This window comes from Phlebotomus papatasi, chromosome 2 (genome assembly GCF_024763615.1).
Source record: "Phlebotomus papatasi isolate M1 chromosome 2, Ppap_2.1, whole genome shotgun sequence".
NCBI lineage: Eukaryota > Metazoa > Arthropoda > Insecta > Diptera > Psychodidae > Phlebotomus > Phlebotomus papatasi.
In genome coordinates, this window is record NC_077223.1 from 54992941 (window position 1) to 55017744 (window position 24804).

At 33.6% G+C, this 24804-nt stretch overlaps 1 protein-coding gene across 1 annotated transcript in view; it reads left to right on the top strand.

Moving 5' to 3' along the window:
- LOC129801748 (uncharacterized) overlaps positions 1–24804 on the top strand; it is a 136184-nt gene that overhangs the window by 95217 nt on the left and 16163 nt on the right. The window contains exon 3 of the mRNA XM_055847050.1: positions 10617–10792. Coding sequence (XP_055703025.1) covers positions 10617–10792 — 176 coding nt within the window. The remainder of the gene's footprint in view (positions 1–10616; positions 10793–24804) is intronic.

A 24804-nucleotide genomic window follows, 5' to 3' on the forward strand; every position in this document is an offset into this window, starting at 1 on the left:
AGATTATTATGCGAAACTTTGAAAATAGTTCTTTTAATTTCACAAAACACATGTAACTTTTACCCGTTTATATATCTAACTTTATATATTTTTTCAATTAATAGAATCAAGAAAAATTAGTTTGATTGAAATGAAATTAAATGCTCCTTTGTTAGTTCTTCAGTTATTTTAATTTTAAACGTTTCAGTATTTTGGTTTCTTCTTTACATTAATTTAATCCCTTCAGTTGATCGCGTGACTCTAGTAAAATGCCACCGTCTGTCGACTGTCTATTTCGTGTGACTTTGTATGAATTTAAAAATTGATTTTTACTCCTCGACCAGACAGATTCGACTGCAAAAGAAAACGAAGCTAAAAAAAATGTCAGTCATCCCAGCGATTTGGGGAGTCACAGTCAATTAATTAAATTTTTCACAGTGGGAGACACAATAATGTGCACTGTTCGATGCGTCTTCTTTAACCAGTGTCTTCTCTAAAAAAAAATCGTGTTTGAGGAATTATTTTTAGTAGATGTCTCTTGTTTTTTTTTATCTGTTAGCAAATTCCTCTTTTTTTTTAATAAATTGTGAGAAGTGTATTTTCCGTGTATTTTTCTGCGCGGTGTTTGTTTTTCTCGTCCCTCCAATATTTTATTAAAGTATTTCTCCCCCTTTTTTCATACTCTCTCGCCATCTCTATGATGTCTAGAGTGGATTGTTTTGTCTAGCCCAAGCAATTCTCGAGAGTGAGGAAAAAACTAGAGTCTCGATGGTTTGGGACAAAGGTGAGATCGGAGACAGACATGCTGTGGTTCAATTTTTACACTCCAAGAATTTTTCCAGGAAATTCTACAATTGCAGGAAAATAAGGATTTCTTGGGGGATGTCAATAGGATGTGTCTATGAATGTCTGTAGATGTCTGATAGATTTTTTTTTGCAGATTTTTTCCTTTTTTAAAAGAAGTACTTGTACATTTCTACTCAAAAGCTCTTGCAATGTATTAATAATGTAATAGAAAATCGACAAATTGTCCAGGATTGGCGAGACCTACAAATACAGTTGTCGGCCGTAAGGTTAATATTTAATCTTATCAGCTAGCTGCTCTTGCTTGTTTCATTCAAAATACTGAAGTTAGTTTTATTTTCCACACATTTCTTCACAAATGCTTACGCGAATGTGTCTCGTCGTTCATTATCTTGATGTCTGGGGAGACTTAAAAAGAAGCATTGAAGCATTTTTTTTCTCTACATCTCCTCTCTCAAACACAGCGGAAAATCCTTCAAGAACAATTGAGTCAATTTGAGTCACGTTCTGCATGCATCCACAATTTGTGCATCCCATTTTTTTCGTTTGTTGCTCTCTTGTACAAAAAAAAAAAAAAACAAATAGCAACAAAAACCGTTGGAACCATGCTAAAATCTAATCCCCAATCCCTCCCCAAAAAAAATCTTATAACACTATTTTTTAGCACAAACATCTCCAACATCGTCCCTATCTCGCCTCATGCTATTTTTGTGTGGCAAAGAACTATTTCAACATGGATTGGCTGTATTGAGAGCAAAAATGTTGCTCGTGTGTTGCAATCACGAGACATTTTATGCTCTGGGAACAGCACAGTAGCAAAATAAATAATTTTATTGACAGTGGTGAGTTAGTAAAGGAGTGAAAAAATCGATTTAGCAAGAGTCACAAAAAATTGCCAAATGATTCATGGACAAAATAGACTTTCTATCCAATTGAAAGTATATCTGTATATTTCGTCGTGAAGAAAGCATATATTATATATATATATATATTCTTTTCCATCAATCGCGCCCTTGGCAGAACGCCTTCATCAACTACCAAAGTTGGAGGGGAATTGTGCATGTTTTGGGATAATTTTCATCTCTGATGGATGTTCTTAGCAAATATTTCGTCTCAGAGGGTGATTTTAGGGGGTGTTTCGAGGTCACTTGAAGCGCAGCCAGTGACGATTCACTGGTTATTGGGTGGAGGGGAGGAGTGCCGTGCACTTTGCATAAACTCTTACTTTTAGAATATCATTTCAAGGTGATTTCTAAAATTACAAAACACTAAAACATTGACATTACTGGCTATTACTGTCATTTCTTTACTTTCCATAAATTCTGTGCAAATAAAATAAATTTATATTAGAGGCTTATTTTCTATCTCATACTTCAGCATCAAAAGTTAAAATCAATATAAAATAATACTTAAATAAACATGATGGAGCATTCTTAATGCTTGTATTGAAAACATTGCGTAGACAATGAAACAATAATTGGTTCTAAAAATAAATTGTAATATTTGAAGTCAACTTGCTTTTTCATGAAACACTTTAAATCAGAGGTGTGCAATAACCGTTTGAAACCGAATAGCTTTTTGTAGCTCACTGAGAATTCAAGATTTTAATCATGGTTTTAACCGCTGAAGAAGGGACACTGCTACGCTAAAACCTTGGCGAAAAAACATTGTTGTTTAGTCTGAAAGGATTAGTTATACCTGATGCACCCGGAAAGAGGTTATCTTCCTATTACATCTTATGTTTCCTATCGTGAAATAATGACTTCATAATAACGCAATCTAATAAAAAGGGGCGAGAAAGCATCCCACAATTAGCAAAATGCTCGTACTCGTGACTACTACCGATTCACCGGTAATTAGATTTGAACCGATTACTGATAAAAACAAAAGGATCAACTTAGATCGTACTTGATCCTTTTTAGAAGGATAGATCATATTTGATCCTTTGAAAGGATTACTATTGCCTCTTTAAATTTTCTATGCACATTTATCACGTTAGATTATGTTTTATCACAAACTTACTACTTATATCATATTTCTCTAATCTTTCATTGTTTTATTCGTTTATTCCGGAATTAAATAAATGTCAAAAAAAGGGATACTTTCAAAGGATTCACGGTGATCCTTTTATTTTCACCAGTGATTCATAAACCAGTCGAAGGTCGTCCAAAATAGCTTAGAAGACATGTGCGAATTATTTTTAGATAGAAAATAATTATTGGGTCATATAATAATAATATAATAATTATTGGGTCATAAAACAAGTTTCAACCAACCTAAACATAACTATATTTGTTTAAGAAACACGCTCTAGTCTCTATAACCTTCAAAATTCATTATTAATGTTTCAACGGCATTAGGTTAAATTCTTAACAATCTCACCAACTGTTTTCGTATATGAACAGGATAACTGGATAACATCTAAAACATATCCAAAAATGATAAAAAGCATAACGCATTTTGGAACGATTTCAAAAGAACATGGTTTTGGAGGGAAGGAGAAGGGAAGAGAAAAATATGAGGCATGTCAACAGTTCTTAACCCATTCATTCAATGTACCAGAAATACTTGAGATAAAATGTTCATATTTTGGTATTAATTTCCTACATATTAATAGATGATTTTTTTTTTGAAAAGAAATGGGGGGCGCGGGAAGCCCCTGTCACACACGTCTTAACGGTCACTGAATTTAAATTCTACAAACTATTGATTTAGATAGAGTACCTATCCAAGAAAACAAATTGGCAACTAAAATTCAAATCAAGAAAGAGGAAAGAGGCCAATTTTAACAAATTCGACTGGATATCGTATTTTCCATTGGCGGTATTATTGTACCGCCATTTTGAGCAAAAATTTTGCATGATGATGTATAATACCATGGTAAGGAATGTGTTGAAAGGGAGACCTGGGTATGAATTCTGAGTTGCGTGAGTTTTTCACGTGAGAAACTCACGGCTTTTAAATCGTCTTTTGTAAGAGTTTCGTTAAGTTTTCATATAAAGTGTCATGTAAAACTCTTAAAGCACCTAAGACTAACGGTATAGTTTTTAAAAAAGCTTCACAAAACGCTTACTAGAGGCAATCTCAGAGCACTGAATTTCTCATGTGAGTAACTCACGAATCTCAGAATTTATACCCTGAATTAGAAAGACCAAACCTAGTAGTTTTTATCGATTTTTTTTTTGAAGGAGAAGGGAAAGATCGAGCTTCATGAATTTTTCGGCATATGTTTATACGTATTACAAGTGCTTAAATTATTTTTTTTTCGAAAAAAAAAATAATTACAAAATGGCGGGCCAATGGAGACGTTCACTAAAGTACCTCGTCACAGCACACTCTAATTGGCGGGAAATATACAGTTCGTAATTCTTGTCAGAGAAAAAACTAAAAAGATTTTCAATTTTCATAAGTATATTTCATAGTAAAATCAAAAACAAAAGCGGAAAAAATTGTGAAATAGGAACATTTTAAGGGTTTTTCCAAAAAGTGCACATTTTGAGACGAAATATTGACTTTAACATGCTGTAAAAGATATTAAAAAATATTTTTTCAAAAACCATTTAGGTTTACCTGGAAGAGAATTTAATTCTGAACAGAAAAAGCATTTATTCATTTAAATTTAGTCCATAAGTTTTTTCTAAAACTTTCTCACCAATTCGAGGGAATTGTCAAAATGAGAAGTGGAGAAAACGCGCTGTAAAAGTATTTTGAATGTTCACAGGAACGCTTTTGCAAATCTGATCTGCGCTCCTTTTCTTTCGTCTCTATTTGGAAATACTACCAAATTGGCTTCTAAAATTTTAGTGGTCTATTCTTAGATAGTTTATCTGTAGATTTAATTTAAGTAATAAAAAATATAGACCTCTTTTGATCTTCTATAGTTGACTAGTCGGCCTCTCTAAGGTCCCAAGTCTCTATATCTAACCATTATCGTGTTTATGAAATAATAAAGACGTATATGATCCGTTATTATTATATTTGCAATATAAAATGACCAGTGATAAGCCCAGATAAGCTTATGGTAGCTGAGATTCTTTACAGGTGAGCCCGAAATGCGTGCAACTCGGGGTGCTTGCAACTCGGAATGCGTGAAAATTCGATTGTGAGTTGAATTTTGGGGGGTAAAGAATCGCGTCGAGCCAATTTTATCCATTTTGACCGCCGACAACAGTTTACTCGACGCGATTCTTTACCCCCAAAATTCAACTCACAATTGAATTTTCACGCATTCCGAGTTGCAAGCACCCCGAGTTGCACGCATTTCGAGGCCACCTGTAAAGAATCTCAGCTACTATAAGCTTATCTGGGCTTATCACTGGTCATTTTCTATTTTAAATAGTCTTGAGTGGGGAAGACTAACAAAAGAAAAAAAAGTTCATTGAAATCGGTTAATAAACATAAGTGATAGAGTCCGATCCATATGGGTATAGTAAGGGTCTGGGTACAGTGAGTTGGGGTAGAGACGGATGGGACCCATTATTAGAAAGATCGTGCTCTCAGATACAATATAGGCTAAAATTTCATCGAAATCTCTTTATAAATACAGAAAATGCAGTCCGGTCAAGACATTTTTGATTATAGCTCGGGTCAGGGAACATCCAGGGAGGAGTGCGACCCACCGTTGGAAAGGCCTCGACCCCAGCTACAGCATATTAAAATTTAAAGAAAAAGCATCGTCTAGTTTTCGAAATATTCGAAATCGATTAATCGAAAATCGATTTTTCGATTAATCGGACTTCGATTAAATCGGATAAAATTGGGGTGTCACAAGGGTTGTAGTGCTACACGAGAGCTTTCCAAAACACCAATTTTTTTTGCATTCCGATAATTAGAACCGGAGATATGACCATTCAAAAATTCAATTTTTGACCCCCTCTAGCTCAGGTCAGGGGGTTTGGAGGGGGTGAAGTTTGGTATCGATCGAAAGCTCTTAGGCCCAGCTATAACATACTAAAATTTGAGATCAATCGATGCCATAAGGGCTGAGTTATCGAAAAAACAAAATTTGGGGGTGTTCCATAATGGCGGAAGGGGTGGGGGGGGGTGGGGGGGGGTGGGGGCGGGTGGATTTGACATCATCAACTTCTAGCAGCCCAATGACTTTTAACCTTTGCCGAAAACCGCTTCTCGATATCTCTTTCCGTTCTCTCTCCAGAAGTCGAATTAGCACTGAATAGAACAGTCGATATAAATTTCATTTAAAACCTAAGGGGAGACTGGGGCAAAAAGTCACAAAACGGATATTTTATTTTTTTACAAGCTACTCGAGCGCTTCAAAAATTCTAATTAGCGCAGTTTTATAAGAAATTTACCGCTCTACAACTTTGCGAAAGTAATTTTCCTCTATTTTGTAAGGAAATACGTTTATCGAGTCAATTTCTAAAAGGTAATTTTGTGACTAATCTCAAAAATGCTGGGGCAAATAGTACCAAACATTGGGTAATATCATATTTTGATTGGCTTCATTACAGGCTTCCGTAAATTTGAAAAAAAAAATACCTAGAGGACATATTTTCATGGAAAATTTATTCATCTACACCTTTGTAAAACACCGGTTTCTCTGCGAGAAAAGTGAGAAGACGATAAAAGCGCTTTTCAATCTATTTTAGAAAAAAACACATAAAAGACTGCAAAATCGTTTGACCAATGCAAACAACAAGCGGCGAGACATGATAATGACGTTTCTTTTCGCCGTGAGACATCAGAAATTGCTTCGCTTTTTTTGTTACTTTTTGCTCTATACCTTTTGTTACTTTTTACCCCAAGTGGCCATTTTTAATAAAAGGATTTCTGGAGAAAAGAACTTTTGTGAAATTCTAAAATAGATAGCGGATTCGTATTCAAAAAATCCAAATTATTTAGAAAATATTCACCAGTGCATAAATTTTGGAAAATAAGTAGGTAATAATTGTTATCTTCTGCAAGGAAAATATTTCGAAAATAGGGCTAAAAATTTCGATATTTTTTATTTTCTAAATTCCTTGTTTGAATTCTAAGAAACTTACGACATTGAAGAAGATCTATAGAGGCTAGTAATAGAAAAAAGATTTGAGCCGCTATCTTTTTTACCTTGGAAGATATTTAATTTTGAATTTTTCGATTTGTGACTTTTTGCCCCAGTCTCCCCTACTTTATGTTTTATTTTTAAGCCTTAGATTACCAAATAATTTCTATATCAATAATTGCATATTTGGTTACTTTTATAAAGCTCCCAAGGTTCTAAAGGATGCTGTCAAAGTTATATCCATCTTATTTAAGGGATACTTGTTTTCGTAGACAAAATATTTAATTATGTCTATTAGCTTGATTTTTTTTAAAAATATTTTATACACAATTTTCCTTGAGGATCGTTGCCCAAGTGGAGACTGAGGAGCGCCTTGAGCTCCACAACAAACGCGTAGAATATGATTCTGCAGTGGGAAAAAAATTTTAATTGGCATTTCCATTATCAGTAAATAAAGTCTGTCTAATAATGATATGCATGGTACTGTGAGTGGTGGTGTGTCTTTGTGTGATTGACGTCACTCTCGTCGTCAATTTTTGTGCACAGAGAAAATAATAAATGATTACACAGTTTGTAATGTGGAGTGAAGAGTGAGAAAGAGGCGAAGGAATTTACTGATTTCTGTTTTCCAACCATTTCTTATCAGTCTGGCAAGCGCTATTTTTTATGTATTCTGTCTTCTTCGATTTTTTTTTCGCCACTTTCCCCAACTTTCCCCTCTATGTCCACGCGATGATGCACTTTTGCTAGAGTAGGAGGGTACACATTGCTAAAAACAAAAGGCTTCATCCAACATTAAAAACTTCGTAGTGTAGCATTTAAATTGACCTCCACCGGTTGACTGTTTGCCTCGCGTGTGACTCACATTGATGCAGCTCTTTTGTTGGAATTAATCAAAATTGCATTGAGGCGATCAGTTCTCATCGAACCATCTTCTATCCATAATTCTATATGCCCCAATCGGAGTTGTGCTGCACCCGTGGAGTGTAATCAATACTCATTGTCTTACAAATAGACTGTTAGTGATAAGCGCAAAATATTTTCAATTTCCCTTTCTGCCCCCTCTTCTTACCGCTCCACCAGGCGGTTTCATTTAGGGTCAACACAATTATCTCTCACAGGCTGCACAATGTTTTTTTTTTTGTCCACGATATATCCCTCCTATCGCGCCTTTTTTTCGCGCACCCAACAAGACGAATGGCATGCGAATGCACTGGGGAAGATTTTGGAGCTCATAAAATGAGAGAATGTGCAAGAAAATATTTGAAATATGATGAATTTTTGTGTGAAGATTTCATCAAAATTTGCTAAAAATGAAGAGATTATACAATTTAAAGAGTCACGCTAATCGAAAAAAAATGAAAAATCATGCTCATAATCTGTATGGTCTGTATCAAACATGACTTTTTCTTTCATTAAGACATGCTTTTAAAAGCTCACCCGAGTATTAGATTATGGCATATACAGATATGTATGTAAGTGATGTAAGTAATACATACCAGCCTAATCAATCGATGAGTTATTAGTCAGATTACAAATTGTACATTTTACTATTGAGAGACAATGAAAATTTGTATCACATCAACGTTTGAAAGGGTGAGCGAGAAATAAATCCTTTATTTTGTATGTTGAGGAATTTTATCTAATCTAATCATTTTGCGACTTGAAACTCTTATTATGTTTCCCAAAATTTAATCAAAAGCATTTTTCATAATTTGTTAGAAGGTATACAAAAAAATTCGTTCAAGAACTTCGTGTATCTGTCCAAGGTAGGGTAAATGTGCCAAATTCCGGTCAGCTGACAATTCCGGCCACCTTTTCTGTTTCTTGAATTTCCATAATTTTTTAGTTTTTACGTACTCTAGAAATTATACAATGCAAAAGAATAATAAAAAATGTAGCTTCGACAAACGAGATGACGTGAAAAAGATTTCAGAAAAATTCCTGGAGATCAAGGAACTATGAGAATGAAGGTGGCTGAAATACGGTACAAAAGCTATGTGTACATTTTTATTTATTTTATAACGTATTGAGAATGATTTTAGAGTAAATAAATATGATAAACTGTCTACAAGGTTCCAAGCAACACTCTTTAAAAAGAATTAACAAAAAAATCAATTTGTATTAAAAATATTACATTTCATACTTAAGACTTTGGCGCTTGCATGCAACTATGCCGAAATTTGGCACACTTGCCCTATATTTCGTCTATTTGACACTTCATTAAAATCTCAAGGGGTGAAAATAAATACGGTCAGTAAATGAACCGTCTATGGCAGATCGACTGATTGGTGCCGAGTCGCTCTAATCGGCTGATCAGTGAAAATTAAACTCCATGATCGGCACCGATCAGTCGCCAAGATCGGGTGATCGGCGCCGATCAGTCTCCATGATCACTATGATTGGCAATCATAGTGAACCGTGGTGTGACTGGTAGACCTCTTTGGCCTGTATAATATCCTTCTTATGTTTCAATTTTGAATGTCTAATCCCTCTATAATAAAAAATAATAACGTGAATATTCTTGGATGTATTTTAAAAACAATTTTGATGAAACGTTTTTTAAATAATAATTATAAAAAATAAATAAATAATGAATTATAATTATTTTCAATTATATTTCAAAACGAAAATTTGAATACGTAAAACTTTACTGTTTTCCCAGTGAAAAATATTTAAGCTTGATAAAGAAGACTTTAAATTTAAAGTCATGTTCTGTTGAGTAAAATTTCAATAGTGGCTGCAATCATTTCATTAATGTTTCCTTTAAATGCATAAATCTCACAGAATTTTGCATTTTATCTATTCGTAGAAGCAATTTTAATACTTTAGTTTTGGAATTCTTTCATTTCTCATAAAAAAAGAGAAGAATATTCCCCGTGAATCATGAAGAAGTCGCTCGAGAAATCAGCCAGACAAAACAGTGGTTTTCCGTGGAAGTGATTTTATAAATATATCACCGAATATCGCGATCGAAAGACGATCCTCGCAGACATCTCATGAATTTTCTGTTTATTGCTGTTTCCTTTATAGTCAAAATAATTGTGTTATTTGCAATTTATATTCCGGGAAAGTCTTTCTAGTTCAAACCTAAACAAAATAATTCCTTGAATTGATTTAAGAAGGAAAGGAAGTTAGTGATCAAATGTAATCTCTTTTGTTTGAACAAACTTTATAGATATTGAAGAAATTAATTTAAAGTTTCTGATTGAGTATGAATGAAAAGATCAAATCCATTTCTTCTGACACATTTGAAGATTCCAGGGTGATCTTTCTTGGGTAACCTTTGATCAGTGATCCTCCTGCGCAGATTGATTTGAAAATGTGGATCTCTCATCAACTTGGCGATCCTCATGGTTTGGTCACACCAAATAAAGCGAACAAGTGACACTGAACTCTGAGAGTGTGGCTGCCGGAGCAATGAGGAAATTTATATAATCAACCTTGGCAGCAATTTGTGTAGATTAAAATTGCACTAAACGGCTAAGTCTTCGCACTCTCGATGAGATGCGCGCGCAAAAATCAACCACCTCGCGCGCGATTGTATACAATTCCCTCGGTATTTTTATTTAGACCTCTCCAACTGTTGGCTGAGGACGCCAAAGTGGACTCTAATTGAGTAATCACTTCCCCCCGGCCAGACCTCATTTATATGCTAATCGAGGGAGAGTCAATCCAATTTATTTGAACTTCAATTAGTAAGACACTCTCCTGCACTTTTACTCCCCCTTTTGCTCTTTGACACGTTTTCATCGAAAATTGTGTAAAACTTTAACTTTATCAATAAAAAAAAAATTAATAGTTTTTGATTTTTTTGGATTCATTGCAGCTCTTAGGATAGCGATTGTTGTCGTTCTTCTGGTCGGAGCTGCAGTATTAACGTTCTTTGGAATTGTGTGTTGCTTGCGGGCAACTCAGAGGGCCTCTAGGGCTCTGGCATTACCAATACCACTCCTGCCAGACGATCAAACTCCTCTAAACGCGGAGCCGGAACATCCTGTACCCGTAAGTTTGTTTTTATTTTTAATTAAGTATAGTTAATTTAAGTAGAATGGTCTTAAACAACCTTGCCACGCTACTTCCAAAATATAGGAGTGTACAGGGAATCCGTGTTGTGTGACAATGGGTTGAATGACATTCATATACCTCGCCTGCCTTGCCTACAATATTTGGATGCAAATAACTCCGATACCAGGAGACCAGGAAAATTTCATAAAGTTTAAATTCACATCCTTCTCTTTCTTAAAAGCTTTACATATGCCTATCCTGATGTTTTGCACTATTCTTCTTTTGAACATTACACCAAATTAAATTTAGGTCAGTCCAATTTTGAGACAGAAAGAGTGGGATAGACTTTTATATACAGATTGAGAGAGAAAGGGACGAGTATTTTGATTTTATGAAATTATAACGAGTTAAAAAGTATGACGAACTGCCGGAGGCATAAACATTTAATTTAAAAACTCCACAAACTTTAAAAATTGTCGACAATTCTCATATACTTATTTCCTGGTTTATAGTTTTAAATCATAAAAAAAATAAAGCTTATAATCACTTAAGTATTAAAAAATATGGAAAATGATCTTGCATAGACTACAAACGTTCCCATCGCTCAAATTAAAAATATCCTCATAACCTGTATTTCCATGTATTTAAACCCTAGATCATTCTACTTCTAAACTCCCATGTACTTGGAAAAAGTTTTAGTTTGAATTGAAAAAAAGCCTATCAATGTCCTATTCAAATTTCATTATGCCGAATAATAATTTCAAATCCGGTCAAATGATCTTCATTAATGAATTGAAAAATAACAAAATATTAGAATATTTTAATAAGGCAAAATGTACTACATAAAACATAACAAGTTTATAGGACACTTGCTTAAAATTGAGTTGTTTTGAGTTTTCTGTACTTGAGCGTAATCAAATTTGAAAACACAAAACCTCTGGTGTCTTGTAGCAATTTCCTTTTTTTTTTGTTCTTTCAAAAGAGATTTAGGGCAGTTTTGCAACAATTGTGCTTCCACTTATTGATCGTTGGCTCAGGCGAATGATGTGACTGTGTACTCGTTGAAATGGGAACATTTTCGTGGTGGCTTGAACGCAAAATTGCCCATTAGCCTCAATCCGCAACCATGAATCTTCCCGCAGCCAGAAGGGAGAGAAAATTGTCACAATTGCATCTGAGAACACTGCAAAAATCCGAAGACACTTTTCCAGATGCCCAAATTGAAACAGTGACTCAAATTTGAGCACCCATTTATCTTTAGTCTTTATCGCAGTTTTAAATCCAATCTGACTTCCTCTGCATCGCAAAAAGGCCCCAGAGAAATGAATAGAAATTGGCTACATTTTGCGAAAAATTGCTACTGCTCAAAGCTTTTTTTTCGATACAAAAGCCGCTAAATGCGCGAGAGTGAACAAAGAGAAATTATCTATGAGATAAAATCAAATAAAGAGGCAGAGGCAAAAAAAAACGCAACGATCAACCTCGATAGAAAACAGAGCAAAGTACTGAAGAACAATCAATTGGGAGATAACGTGGTACACAATACAAAAAAAAATAAAGAGAAAAAATATTTGAAAAATTTATATTCTTGGCAGTATTTTCTCGTTGTACCCTGGAATTCCTGATTGCGGAAGTTTCCACCACGGAACCTTTTTCTCTTTGGAATTACAGGGAAACCTCGTGAGACGCAAGAGAACAACGAAGGTGTAAAAGATAGTCACTGATATTGTTATCTAAGGAAAACTTTCATATTCATAATAGCAAATAATTATTTTTTAAAAATTACACACACAAGACACGTTCTGAGGACGGAATTTTCATAACATTTTCTATATTCATGGAACAAGTCTATTTAAATTTAAACTGTAGGGTTTTCATTAAAAGAATCCATTTTCACTAAAAGATCCGCAAAAAAGTTTAGGCCCTACAGCCAAGAGTTCTTCTTCGTTCTCTTTTATCTCATCTGAAACAGTGAAGAAATTTCAAAAATCAATATTATGTTCTATTCAAAATTGCTCCATTATTGCACCTTACGTCCTAATTTTAAAATCTTTGGTAGTAACAGTACTTTTTATAGTTAAAGGAAATCGTACGGAAATCCATTCTCTTCTTAATCAAAACAAGATAAAAAAAAAACGAAAAATAAAGAATCAGTAATGCATGCATAAAGCTGTCCCATTTTCCCCTATCACAGAACTACTGCTACCAATTATGGTAATACGTTACAAGAAATATATGGCAATTAGAGAAATTTCGTGACTACCGAATATCTTTTAGCATTATAAAAAAAAAGATAAGTAACTTAAAAGAGATTTAAACGTCCAACATTACAACACTGAGAGAAATCCGAAAAAGTTAAAATAACATTCCAGGAATGTTTATTTTACCCTTCAGTATTGATCCGAAATCGGTGTAGGGTCGGAGGAACGTCTGTTCGACAGGGAACCCCTATTGACAGTTTTGTCAAAATGTTGAAAATTATTTAATGTATCTAGTAAAATATAAGTTATATAACGTTTTTTCTGTAATATACCTTTCACTATAAACAGAGATGTTCAAATTTCATATCCCAAATAGTACAGAGTAAGGTGTCAATAGGTACTGACACGAGTTCTTAAAGTGTCAATAGACGTTCATTTCACCCTAAATATTATGCTTTTTAGGTGTATTAGGAGTTAAAGTTACCCTTTTTCATATTAATTTTAACCTTAAAAAGATGCAAAATTAACATTAAAAATGTTGATATATTTTTACACCTTAAAAGTGTTAAAGTTATGATGAAAAAATGTTAATTGTATCCCCGTTTTTCTCTCAGTGAATGAGCACTCAACTACCTAACATACACAAGCTATCTATTAACCTATGGTAACATTGAGCTTAAAAGTGTAATGTAAGCGATTAATTGAGTCAATTCTTAATAATCTTAAACATAATTGAAAATAATATGTGAAATTACAGAGCAAATGTGAAACTTTTAAACTAATCTTGTTAGAAGATACTTTAGAGATGCGTGAACTGGTAGTAGAGTAATTATTAATGTAAAATAACTGCATAAGAATTAAGCGCCTTGACACTGTTGGAGTCGTGCTGTGTACTATCTATATCTCTACATCAACTTCCGTTGATTTCGCAAAAAATGCAGTAATTTGGATTTTGGAATCTTATATGATATAAACAATCTTCTCTCGGTGTATTGTTATATAAATTCTTTATTTCGTGTTTACCATAAATTTTACCAGTAAATTCCAATAATGAAATATATAGTGTAGCTATGATAGTAAAGTGATTATCTTACAACAACAAAAAATCCACTTCTGTTCACTTTGACACAGTATCCAATGTTTTGTCAAAACACGCAGAAGCACTTGAAAAAGTCCTTCTGAAATTATCTTACCCAGAATGCACCAAAATATTGACATTTCGATAAAAAAAGAAGAGTGTAACAAAATAAAAAACACAATAAATTAAGATAATTTGAGGCCAAACACTTGGCACATGTCCTTTGCATGGAAACACGCAGAGCTATAGAAAGTTCAATTATTTCCACGTGGAGATACTTAATTTGAATAAATTGACTGGTGTTTTCCAGCTATTGAAAATTACTAAGAAAATCTTGCAGTCACCCACTTAACCCATTCAGTCAATGTGCTAGAAATACTTGAAATAGAATGTTCGTATTTTGAAATTATTTCCTTATATATTAATAGATGATTCTTTTGAAAAGAAAGTTTTTATCTAGTATATAGTGGCGCGGAGAGCCGCTGTCAAACACACGTTTTCGCTGAATTTAAATTATTTACATTAATTCATTACTACATTGATTTAGATAGAATAACTATCCAAGAAATCACCTTCACTGAGTGAGAGAAATCCGAAAAAGTCAAAATAACATTCCGGAAATGTTAATTTTACCCTGCAGTATTGATCCGTAAACGGTGTAAATATTACCCTTTTTGGGTGTATTATGTATTAAGGTTACTCTTCTTTCATGTTGATTTTACCCTAAAAAAAGGTGTAAAATTAACATTAAAAAATGTTGATATATTTTTACACCTAAAAAGTGTTAAAGTTATGACGAAAAAAAGTTAATCGCAGCTTCTTTTTTTCTCAGTGTTGGTAATCAGAATTCCAATCAGGAAAGAGGATGAAAGTCAATTTTAACAAATTTGACAGGACATCAAATTTTCCGTCCCCAATTTTGTATGAAAATGTTGTAGGAAAAAGAACAACCGTCGGGATATTTTTATAAATTATTCAAAGAATAATAATAATAATTCAAAGAAAAGAATGATTCAAAAAAATAAATTATTCAGAATTATCTTTTTTTTTTAAATTTAATACAATAAATCAATCCATAGAGGTACGAATGGGTTAATTTACTGAGCAATTATATAAGAATAATATGCATCTCATCTCCAAGCTCTGACTAACTGATAGACCTTTAAGCAAAAACAAAAGCCGGGGCACCCACAATATAACATTTCGTTGAATAATGTTATGCAACTAAAGTGAATTGATCAGATGAGTAATTTTCCTGCCATTGCTAATTGAATAATTGTTTGCCGGGTGGGAAAAGTTGTGCCCATTGGGGACACGTGCAATTAATTGGAGATATAACGCGGAAAACTGGATTTTTCCATTTTTTGATGTCTCTGCGTGGGCGTGGGATTATCTTGGTGGAAGTCGTGTACCATCGTGGTATCACTGTACAATGTATGACGCACGTTTGACCCAAAAGAACTTGATGGCTATAGAGATGCAGGAAAATCCTGGGTGTGTTTGTGTGTATGTGAGTGCCAGGAAAATCGATATAAGCGTCTGCGAGCTTGCCATAGAAGTTCTTCCCCTATGTCTGTGATTGTGAAAGGGTAGACAACTATTATACCCCTACTCTGTGCACCGAAAAGTGACCGTCGCGGTGCAGAAAATGTCTCTCGAGCGACCTTGACGGCGACCAAAGCTGCGCGAGGAAAGACCCTTAATTGGACATGCAGACAGAAAAAAAAGGTGTGCAAATGATGAGGGGTTGAAATGTCGGCACGTGGAAGAAGGGACCATCACAAGAAGGGTCACCGTGGACTTTACACAAAGGACAACCGGCCGATGGTTAGCCATGTTTGCCTTGCGGTAGTTTAGGATTTTATTGAATGATTACAACTTAATAAACACAAATTTGATGAAATTCTCTATAATTGAAAGTGTAATTTTTAACCACTTTTGAAACCCTTCGTTGTAATAAAGGAAACTTACTAAACCCGAATCATTAAAGGACAATAGGCTAAACAAATTTTCTAATTTAATTATTAGTTTTTTTATGTTAATATTCAAGAATATTTCGAATTTTTGAAATGATAGAAAACCCAACTCTTTCTGAGCAGTAATGCTATAATTTTTTGGTAATTTAAAAAGAACTAAGTCACTAAAAATTAAGTCGATTAATGGGGAGTTATTTGAAGCTCCCAAGTCACCGTCTCTAACCGTTTGACTTCTATCGACAGCCGGACAGACAGACAAACGGATAAAAAGCATAACGTCACACGAAACACCAAATTCCCAAAATTCTATAAAACTATAACCCCTTAATATGGTATTCCTTATTCATGGTATTCGAGTACTTTCTCTAAAGTATAAATGTACATAGTCGAAAATTATCTAAATATATTAAAGATTTTTCTTATAAAAAAAAATTGAAGTGGTGAAGTGATATATATCACAAACCTATTCTGTACTAATTATTTCCAGAATATCTTCTTTTGTTATATTTAATTACTCAAGCAAAACGTCTAACAAAAAAAAACTATTTAAGGTTTTGGAAGTAGCGGAAAGTGATACTGATTTGGCGAAAAAGAGTGAATTTACCTTTAATTCCGTTATTTTAAAGACATTTATTATCTTTAACTTTATTATACTCTGAAAACTTGAGATTTGGCGTTCAAAGCGCTGTTTATCAGTCGTTATCGTTATTTTGACTTTAAATAATAAAATTATAACCAATCGCACGAGTTTCTATTTTTGTTTAATTCATACAACGCTTAAGTTTTATTTAATAATTTTTATATCTAAGATTTCTAAAATTTATGGTTACCACTATCTGTGAAATCTAATTCATCTTGAGTGCAATAAATCTCTAAAATATTTCCGAAGAGTCCACCGTGTGAGAAAAAGAATACAGAATGTTCAAAGATGGATTCTTACTCTCAATTAAAATGCCTTTCGTGTCATGTAAATATCGCAATTTCCATTAATTTTCAAGAGTGCGTTAATTGTAGTACCCTCCCCTTCTTGTGCCTTCGACCATTGTATAATTGAATTCGCCAGGTTGTCTGGCGCGATTGTTCTACTTGTTGGCCACATACGCAGAACTATTTCCATAAAATGCACACCTTTTCGCGGAATTCGAGGGTGATGATGAATTGAGCGGGATTTCAGTTCTTCCGCCAGAGGAAATCCTCAGGAATTGCAATAAAAATCTGCAGAAAAAAAGGTATATTGTGTACGCTTGACTTAATGGATTTTTATATCAGCCAGGGCAATGGACATAAAATGAATTGCATTTCATGCCAAATTTAAACAATTACTCACCAATAAATGACTTAAGGTTGATTTGCAACTTTCTTCCTCAAACACAGTATTTATGGACAATGATTAATCTCTCTCAGAAAATAAATATACTCGTAAAATCGAGTGTTTTTATATCAGTGCACGCGCATAAAATGAATCATCCAACTTTGAAGTAAAGAGACTGCTTGCCTCTTTTGACTTTGAGATAAAACTTACAAGTTTTATGGGATTTTTGTTTTGTTTTTACCATATTGATTAAACTTCGAAGCTATAGGTGTGTTTTTTTTTTTACAAATTTTCAAAATTTCTTTTTATTTTCGAGAAAAAAGTAGTCTTTTGATTTTTTTTTAGGGGAATTTTATAAAACTTGATATATCACTCCGTCATTGTTTGAACTTCTTCTCTTTTGTTCTGAGGAATTCTCTATGGTTTTACGGTTTTACGCGGGTTGCATAATCTTACGTCATAAAATAAATTGTGGAATGAGTATTGCCTTGGCAAAGAAATTCCTGGAATTATCGAAGAATAATTTAACCGTGTAATACGCAGAAGAGAATTTAAAAACAATCATGTTTTTTTTTTAATATGAGAATTATCGAAATAAGTGAGACAAAATTTTTACAAATAAAACCATGTTTTTAATGGCTTAAAAATCGTATTATTATCATAAACTTTTTTTGTAACTATTTTTTTTGTGTTTCATTTTTAATAATATTCCTTCAGTTGCTTAGGTAAAATAATTTAGGAGAAAGTGGGGTGGCTTTGAACTTGAGAATATTTAGTTTTGAATGAATTTGAGCCTTATCATGAAGTAATTTACCTTCTCAATTGGTTTGTTGAGCTAAATTATATCATAATAAGGTCCAGTTTCATTTAAAAATAGGAGAAAAAGCCCAATTTCAAAGCTGTCCCACTTCAAAGGTGCCCAACTCCCCCCTGAGACGTCTCCACACAAAAGAAATTTATGTCCATATTGAAGCAAATTGCCTACACTTGTGTAGAAAATCACATTTTGTCTATAAATAAATTGAAATTAAATAAATTGAAAGATTTTAATTTTAAAATAGACTATTTTCACTGAATAATCTTCAGAATAGGGGAGACCGGGGCAAAAAGTCACAAATTGAAAATTCAATATCTTCTGAGATAAAAGAGATAGCGGCTTAATTTTTTTTCCATAGATGGCCTCCATAGACCTTCTTCAAAGTCGTAAGTTTCTTAAAATTCGAACAAGGATTTCAGAAAATAAAAAATATCGAAATTTTTAGCGCTATTTTTAAAATGTTTTCCTTACAGCAGATATCAATTTTGACCTACTTCTTTTCCAAAATTAATGGACTGGTAAATATTTTCTAAATGATTTGGACTCTTTGAATACGAAACCACTATCTATTTTAGAATTTTACAAAGATTCTTTTCTCTAGAAATCCTCTTATTAAAAATTACCACTTGGGGTAAAAAGCAACACCGAAGCAATTTCTGATGTCTAACGGCGAGAAGAAACATCATTTCCGCGTCTCGCCGCTTTTTGTTTGCATTGGTCAAACGATTAGCAGTCTCTTGTGTGTTTTTTCTAAAATAGCTTGAAAAGCACTTTTCTCGTTCAGATAGAGAAAACTGTGTTTTAAAAGGGTGTAGATGTAGAGGAATAAATTTTCTATAAAAATATGTCACCTAGCTATTTTTTTTTAAATTTACTGCACTAATTAGAAATTTCTGGGGCGCTAGGGTAGCTTGTAAAAAAAATATCCGTTTTGTGACTTTTTGCCCCAGTCTCCCCTATATTTTTATTTTTGAGTGACGAATAAATCTTCAATGTTGATCTCTCCAGTGCTTATCTAATAAGAACTTTTATTTAGCTATACAATTCGTTGCGACATTTTTCACACAATTACTTGTATCAGAGTTTTATGCAGACAAGGAATTGTTTATTATTCCCAATTTCAAGTTTATAAGGTTATAATCATGCAAATCATGAAGACCTTTATTACCAGAAAATTTATGGTAACCGGAAAAGAACACTTAACCCATTCCGTAATACGAAACACATTAAAGGGTTAATTGATAAAAATTTAAGTCTTTTTTTTAATCTTGATATAATGTCTTGGATAGTATTCTACTTTTTTTTAAATATTTTTCCCATTTTTCCTATTTAAATCCTTCTACTTGATTAAGGAAAAATTTCCTACCTATTCTCAAAAAAGCTTCGTAGTCTTAGCTATACTGGACATATCAACGGCCTAAGCTAAGACACGGCTGAATGTAATTATAATCAAAATAGGGGAGACTGGGGCAAAATTTGTTAAAACGAATATTTCAATATTCACTATTTTCTAAAATAAGAGAGACTGAGGCTTGAAATTTTTATTAAAGATAGTCTTCATGAACCTTCTTAAACTTACAAAGTTTGAAGGGATTCGAGGAAGGATTATGTAAAATAAGAAATAATGAAACTTTGAGTCCTATTTTGGAATATTTGGCTTACAGAAAATATCAATACTGATTAGCTCAATTTAAGCACATTTCTCGTTAAGACAGAGAAAAATTCTCTTCGACAAAGTTGTAGAGGAATAAATTTTTTTATAAAAATATGTCTATTTGATATTTTTAACGTTTGCGAGAGTAAAACGTCACAAATTATCCGAATACTGACAAAATTTGCCCCAAAATAATTTGACAAAATAATTCGAAAATCACATTTCTTTCGAAATAGAGGAAAATAGTCTTCTGCAATGTTGTAGAGCAGTAAATTTCCTATAAGAATATGCTCATTATAAAACGTTTAAGTTTTCTCAGAACTCGTGAAAGAATCAAATATGCGTTTTGACAAATTTTGCCCCAGTCTCCCCTAATGATGAAACTACATTTTCATCTGGGTGGTAAACCTTCTCGCGGTTTAATTCGTAAGCCTGTAGAGGCCATAAGAAAGCGATTTTTTCAATTTTCCTCAATCTCTGAACTTTTTCTGAGTCGTTGCTCAATGAATATTGGCTTGTGTGTCTCCCGTGGAGAATCTTTCGTAGGGAGATCCGAGTGAAATCCACTAGGAAAATTTGCCACAGAAAGTGAATGCGTGCAAAAATGGCATTGAATATCATGTCTCTTGGGGGATCAAATTTTCTCAACATGTAAAATAGTACAATTTTCTGAGAATTGTGCCATTCACACCGAACCCAAAAAGAAGCTGAGTGTGTTTTTGTGCCAAATTTCACACAATTTATTTTGTCGCTGCACTTTTTCGATGTCGCGACATATAAGAAGGCACTAGGCAAGAAAAATATTGCTACTTCCACCCAAAAGAAGCATTTCAAAGTCTAAAGTGCATTTTCTTGACGACAGGAAAAAAAAAGATATAAAAATATGCAGAAACAAAAAAAAATAAATATTCGTCGCGACACATTACATAAGAAATTATTCCTTGAACGACTTTTTCCCTACTCTTGATTTTGTGTTAATGCGATATTAATTAAAAAGAAGCACATATGGGAAAGAGGTGGAAAAGGTGGGAAATGTGCAGGGAATACAAATGAGTTGAGGGCTGACTTTTCTGAGAAATGACACGGTCGCATGAATTGCACGTCGAGCACATTAAGCTGCAATTGCAATTTCTTGGCACAGACAGAAAGGGGAGGGATGGGAGGAGGTGGACAAAAGGCGGCAGGCCAGACAGCCGGAAGAGCATTTTGGACAGAGCCTTCTCCGAACACTCATGAGGAACCACAATTTGCAGCGGAAATCATTATGACACTTCCGGATCACAAAGAATTGCCTTTCTGAGTGTCTTTTCGATTTACTGTAATCTACAGTAGACTCTTGCTAATTCGGTTCTTTTAAGAGTTGTCTACTTTTTAATTCAGGCGGTAGTAAAATTTGAAAAAAAAAATTATTGATATTTTCCAAGTTCAATTGTGATTATCAAATGAAGTAAATATGTTCAAATTTGCCGCGATTCTTCTTAAGTTATTAGGGGAAAGTGCCTATGCTTTACACGGTCCCAAGCTTTATAATGACTAAATTTTTCCTATGTTTTTCAATTAATGTAACTCATCCCACCCATATTCTAAAAACTAGGAGAAATTGTCTTGTTTTTAAAATATATCGCGAAGTCAGAGGGCCAATTTTTGAAATTCTCACTCGCATCCGCGAGCTCTTTAGTGGCCGAGAGAAATTGACTCGCACACCCCGGAAATTCTTGAGTACGTGCAACGAGTAGTTTATGTTATAAAGAAGTCGTTACAGAAGGATTTGAATCTACGGGGTGTGCGAGTGGATTTCTCTCGGCCACTAAAGAGCACGCGGGTGCGAGTAAGAGTTTCAAAAATTGGGCCTCAGATTTATTCAGGAACATAGGAAAAATTTAGTCATTATGAAGCTTGGGACCGTCTAAATCATGGGCACTTTCCCCTATATGATTTTATCTTGGTGGGTTTTCATGAGTTTTCCAATAAATATGCGTATGTAAATTTAATATGAGAGCGTATATGAACAAAAAATCGTTACATTTCAAATAGTTTTTAGTTTTCGGGAGCTTACCAATAGGTAAGTCAAGTACCTGTCATGTTTTTTTTCCTACAGTGGTCATGTAAATTACTTATTGTGTTAAAATACAGATTTTAATAAGTGAAAAGAAGTCAGAAAAATAAGTTTCAAATAATTTAACGCCCGGATTTCTCTTTAATCGGGTGACATTTCGGTCTCAAATGCGCGATTTTGAGAGATTCTACTGTATATTGAAACTTTTGTCTAAAAATTGGGAAAATATAATTTCTGATTATCGTTCGATGTTTTAATCTCCTACCCAATCCGACAACAAAACAGATCTATTTTATGATATCTTTTATTCTAATTTTTACTTCAAAGTGTCAGTTATATCATAAAACTTTGCTAATAATAAGGTTTCCTCTACGCAATTTTATAAAATAAAATATCATAATAATAACGTTAAATGAGGTTGCTTCAAAGACTTAAAGTTTTCCTGTCGGATGTTGCTTTCATTCTTTTGCGTTTTAGAAACCTTCACACGAAATTTACATACAAGAGTTGTAATATGAATTTAATTTTTTCAGATTAATACTTGACCATAAGTATTCAAAAACAAAGTCTCTTCCAGTAGTATAAATATAAAAGCAAAAAAATTAAGGATTTTGAAAAAATCTACAAAATTTCAAGGTAAATTTAGGGTATCTTTACCAAATTCCGCATGTAAGAACCACAGCCTTAACTTTGCAGCGTCATATTTTTTGATCCAAATTGATTTTTTTTAATAGGGGAAGTGTACCAAATTTCGGTCAGCTTCTAATTTCGGCCACTTTGAGTGTAATTTCGGCTAAGCAAATAATTTAATTAAAATTATGTATGTAATCTTCGAATAATCAATGAATTCATTTTGCTTTTAAATATTTATTCATTTTAGGATGTATTAACACAAAGACCATTAAATTTTAGGTATAATTTGAATTTAAATTGCGTTGTAAAAACTCAGTGTGGAAACAGTCTTACAAAAAATATGACAGATCGATTGTGTTTCTAGCAGTCTTACGATTTGTGGTGAAGTGCAACAGGTTTTCCTTCGGTGTTTTCATGAAAATTGATTAGTTTTCATTAAAGATTGTTTCTGTGTATGTTAATACTGAATCAATCTTTAAATTTCGGGTAAAATTTCCCAGCCGGATCTTGTATTTCGCATAAAAAAGTATATACTTTGTGAGCGTTTCTCCGGTGAGGTGAGCTAGTGTTGTCTATTCCGGCAACATCTTTTGCTTTCCTGAATTTTTTATTCATTTTATGTTTTTTTTTCAATTTCTGAGTTCTACAAAGTCCAGAGAAAAAAACTATCGCTTCTATGAAAAAGATGATGTGGGAAAGTCCTTGGAAGAGTTGAGGAAGGGCAAATTGCTACGGGATGCGCGTAAATTTGTGATACTACTCTTCAGGTCTTCAGGACAAATTACACGGAAGATTTCTGGGCTTGTGGGTCTTATAAACGTATTAAACTAAATAGTAAACTCGTTCCGTTTCATGTTTTGAAATATTCTATCCGTTGCGTTACAAAGGTGGTCAGAAAAAAGGTGGCCGGTATTTCACTCAAAGTGGCCGGAATACTACCCAAAGCAATGTCCATATTTTTATTAACTTTTCAATATTTTAGGAAGTGATTTAAAGAAAACAAAGATGATAAATTAGTCTTCAAGGTTCCACACAACCCTCCAGAAAAGGAAGTAACAAAAAATATCAATATGAATTATAAATATTGCATTTCAAACTTAGGTCTTCGGTGCTTATATGCAACTATGCCGAAATTTGGCACATTTACCTTACTTCTTTTTCAGAAGTATTGCTTGGAACCTCGTAGATAGTTTATCGTCTTTGTTCTCTATAAAATTATTCTTAATACATTTTGAAATGAATAAGACTATAGACATAGCTTTGGGTTATATTCCGACCACCTAGATACTCATAATTCCTTGCCCTTCCGGAATTCTTTCAAAGTCTCTTTTACATAACCTTTTTCGTAGAAGCAACATTTTTTGTTATTTTTGCGTTGTATAATCTCTAATAGAGCATGAAAAAACTAAAAGCGCATGGAAATTTGAGGAACAAGAAAATGCAAGCTATGGTCGAAATTTAGTACAGTTATGCCCTATATACCGCTAATTCATCAAGAAATTATTAGTTTCTTTATTTATTTTTAATTATTTGTGCGATTTTTTTAGTTATATCAATAGGGGTCCGGCTTTTTAGTTATAATCGGTATATTGGTTACAATTCCGGAAGTTTGAATAGGAGGCAGGTGGGGCAGTTTTATATAGCCCAATCTTTTTTTCCTTTGTTCTCTTCTAATATTTAAAAATTGTCCTAATTGTTTCAATTGGGTATTAGATAAAAAATATATTGCACAATTCTTACTGATAAAATAATCTCTTTGAAGAAGTATTGCATTCATGAAACTACCCCACACTCTCGTACGATCATACGAATGAACTTATAAAAATGCTGACGTAGCCAACACGCTTTCTAGCAGCAAATTCTGGAGATCCATTTTTCTAAGAAAATACTTCAGTTTAACTGAGATTTTCAGGGCTTTCTTCCATAATGGTTGCCCTTGAATATATCCAGGTGAGTCATCATGAATGACAATACGATGATTCTATCGTCATGAGAGGGTCAGCTTTCACTGACTCACCCGAGAGATTTTTCCGGGAAGGCTGGAGGAAAAGAAGGGAACATCAGGCAGCACCAAACGGGATGAGGAGTGGACAAATGATTTGAGACCGTGACGAAGACGAGACGCATGGTGGATTCCCACAAGTGATTTCAATTCATTGCAAGAAATGCGTGAATGGGAAAAAAAGGAGTGAGAGAGAAGACCGACTGAAGTCATTGCCAAAGTGACTTCACAATCACATAATTGAATGAATAGATAATAAAATGCTAATAGAGTGAGTGAC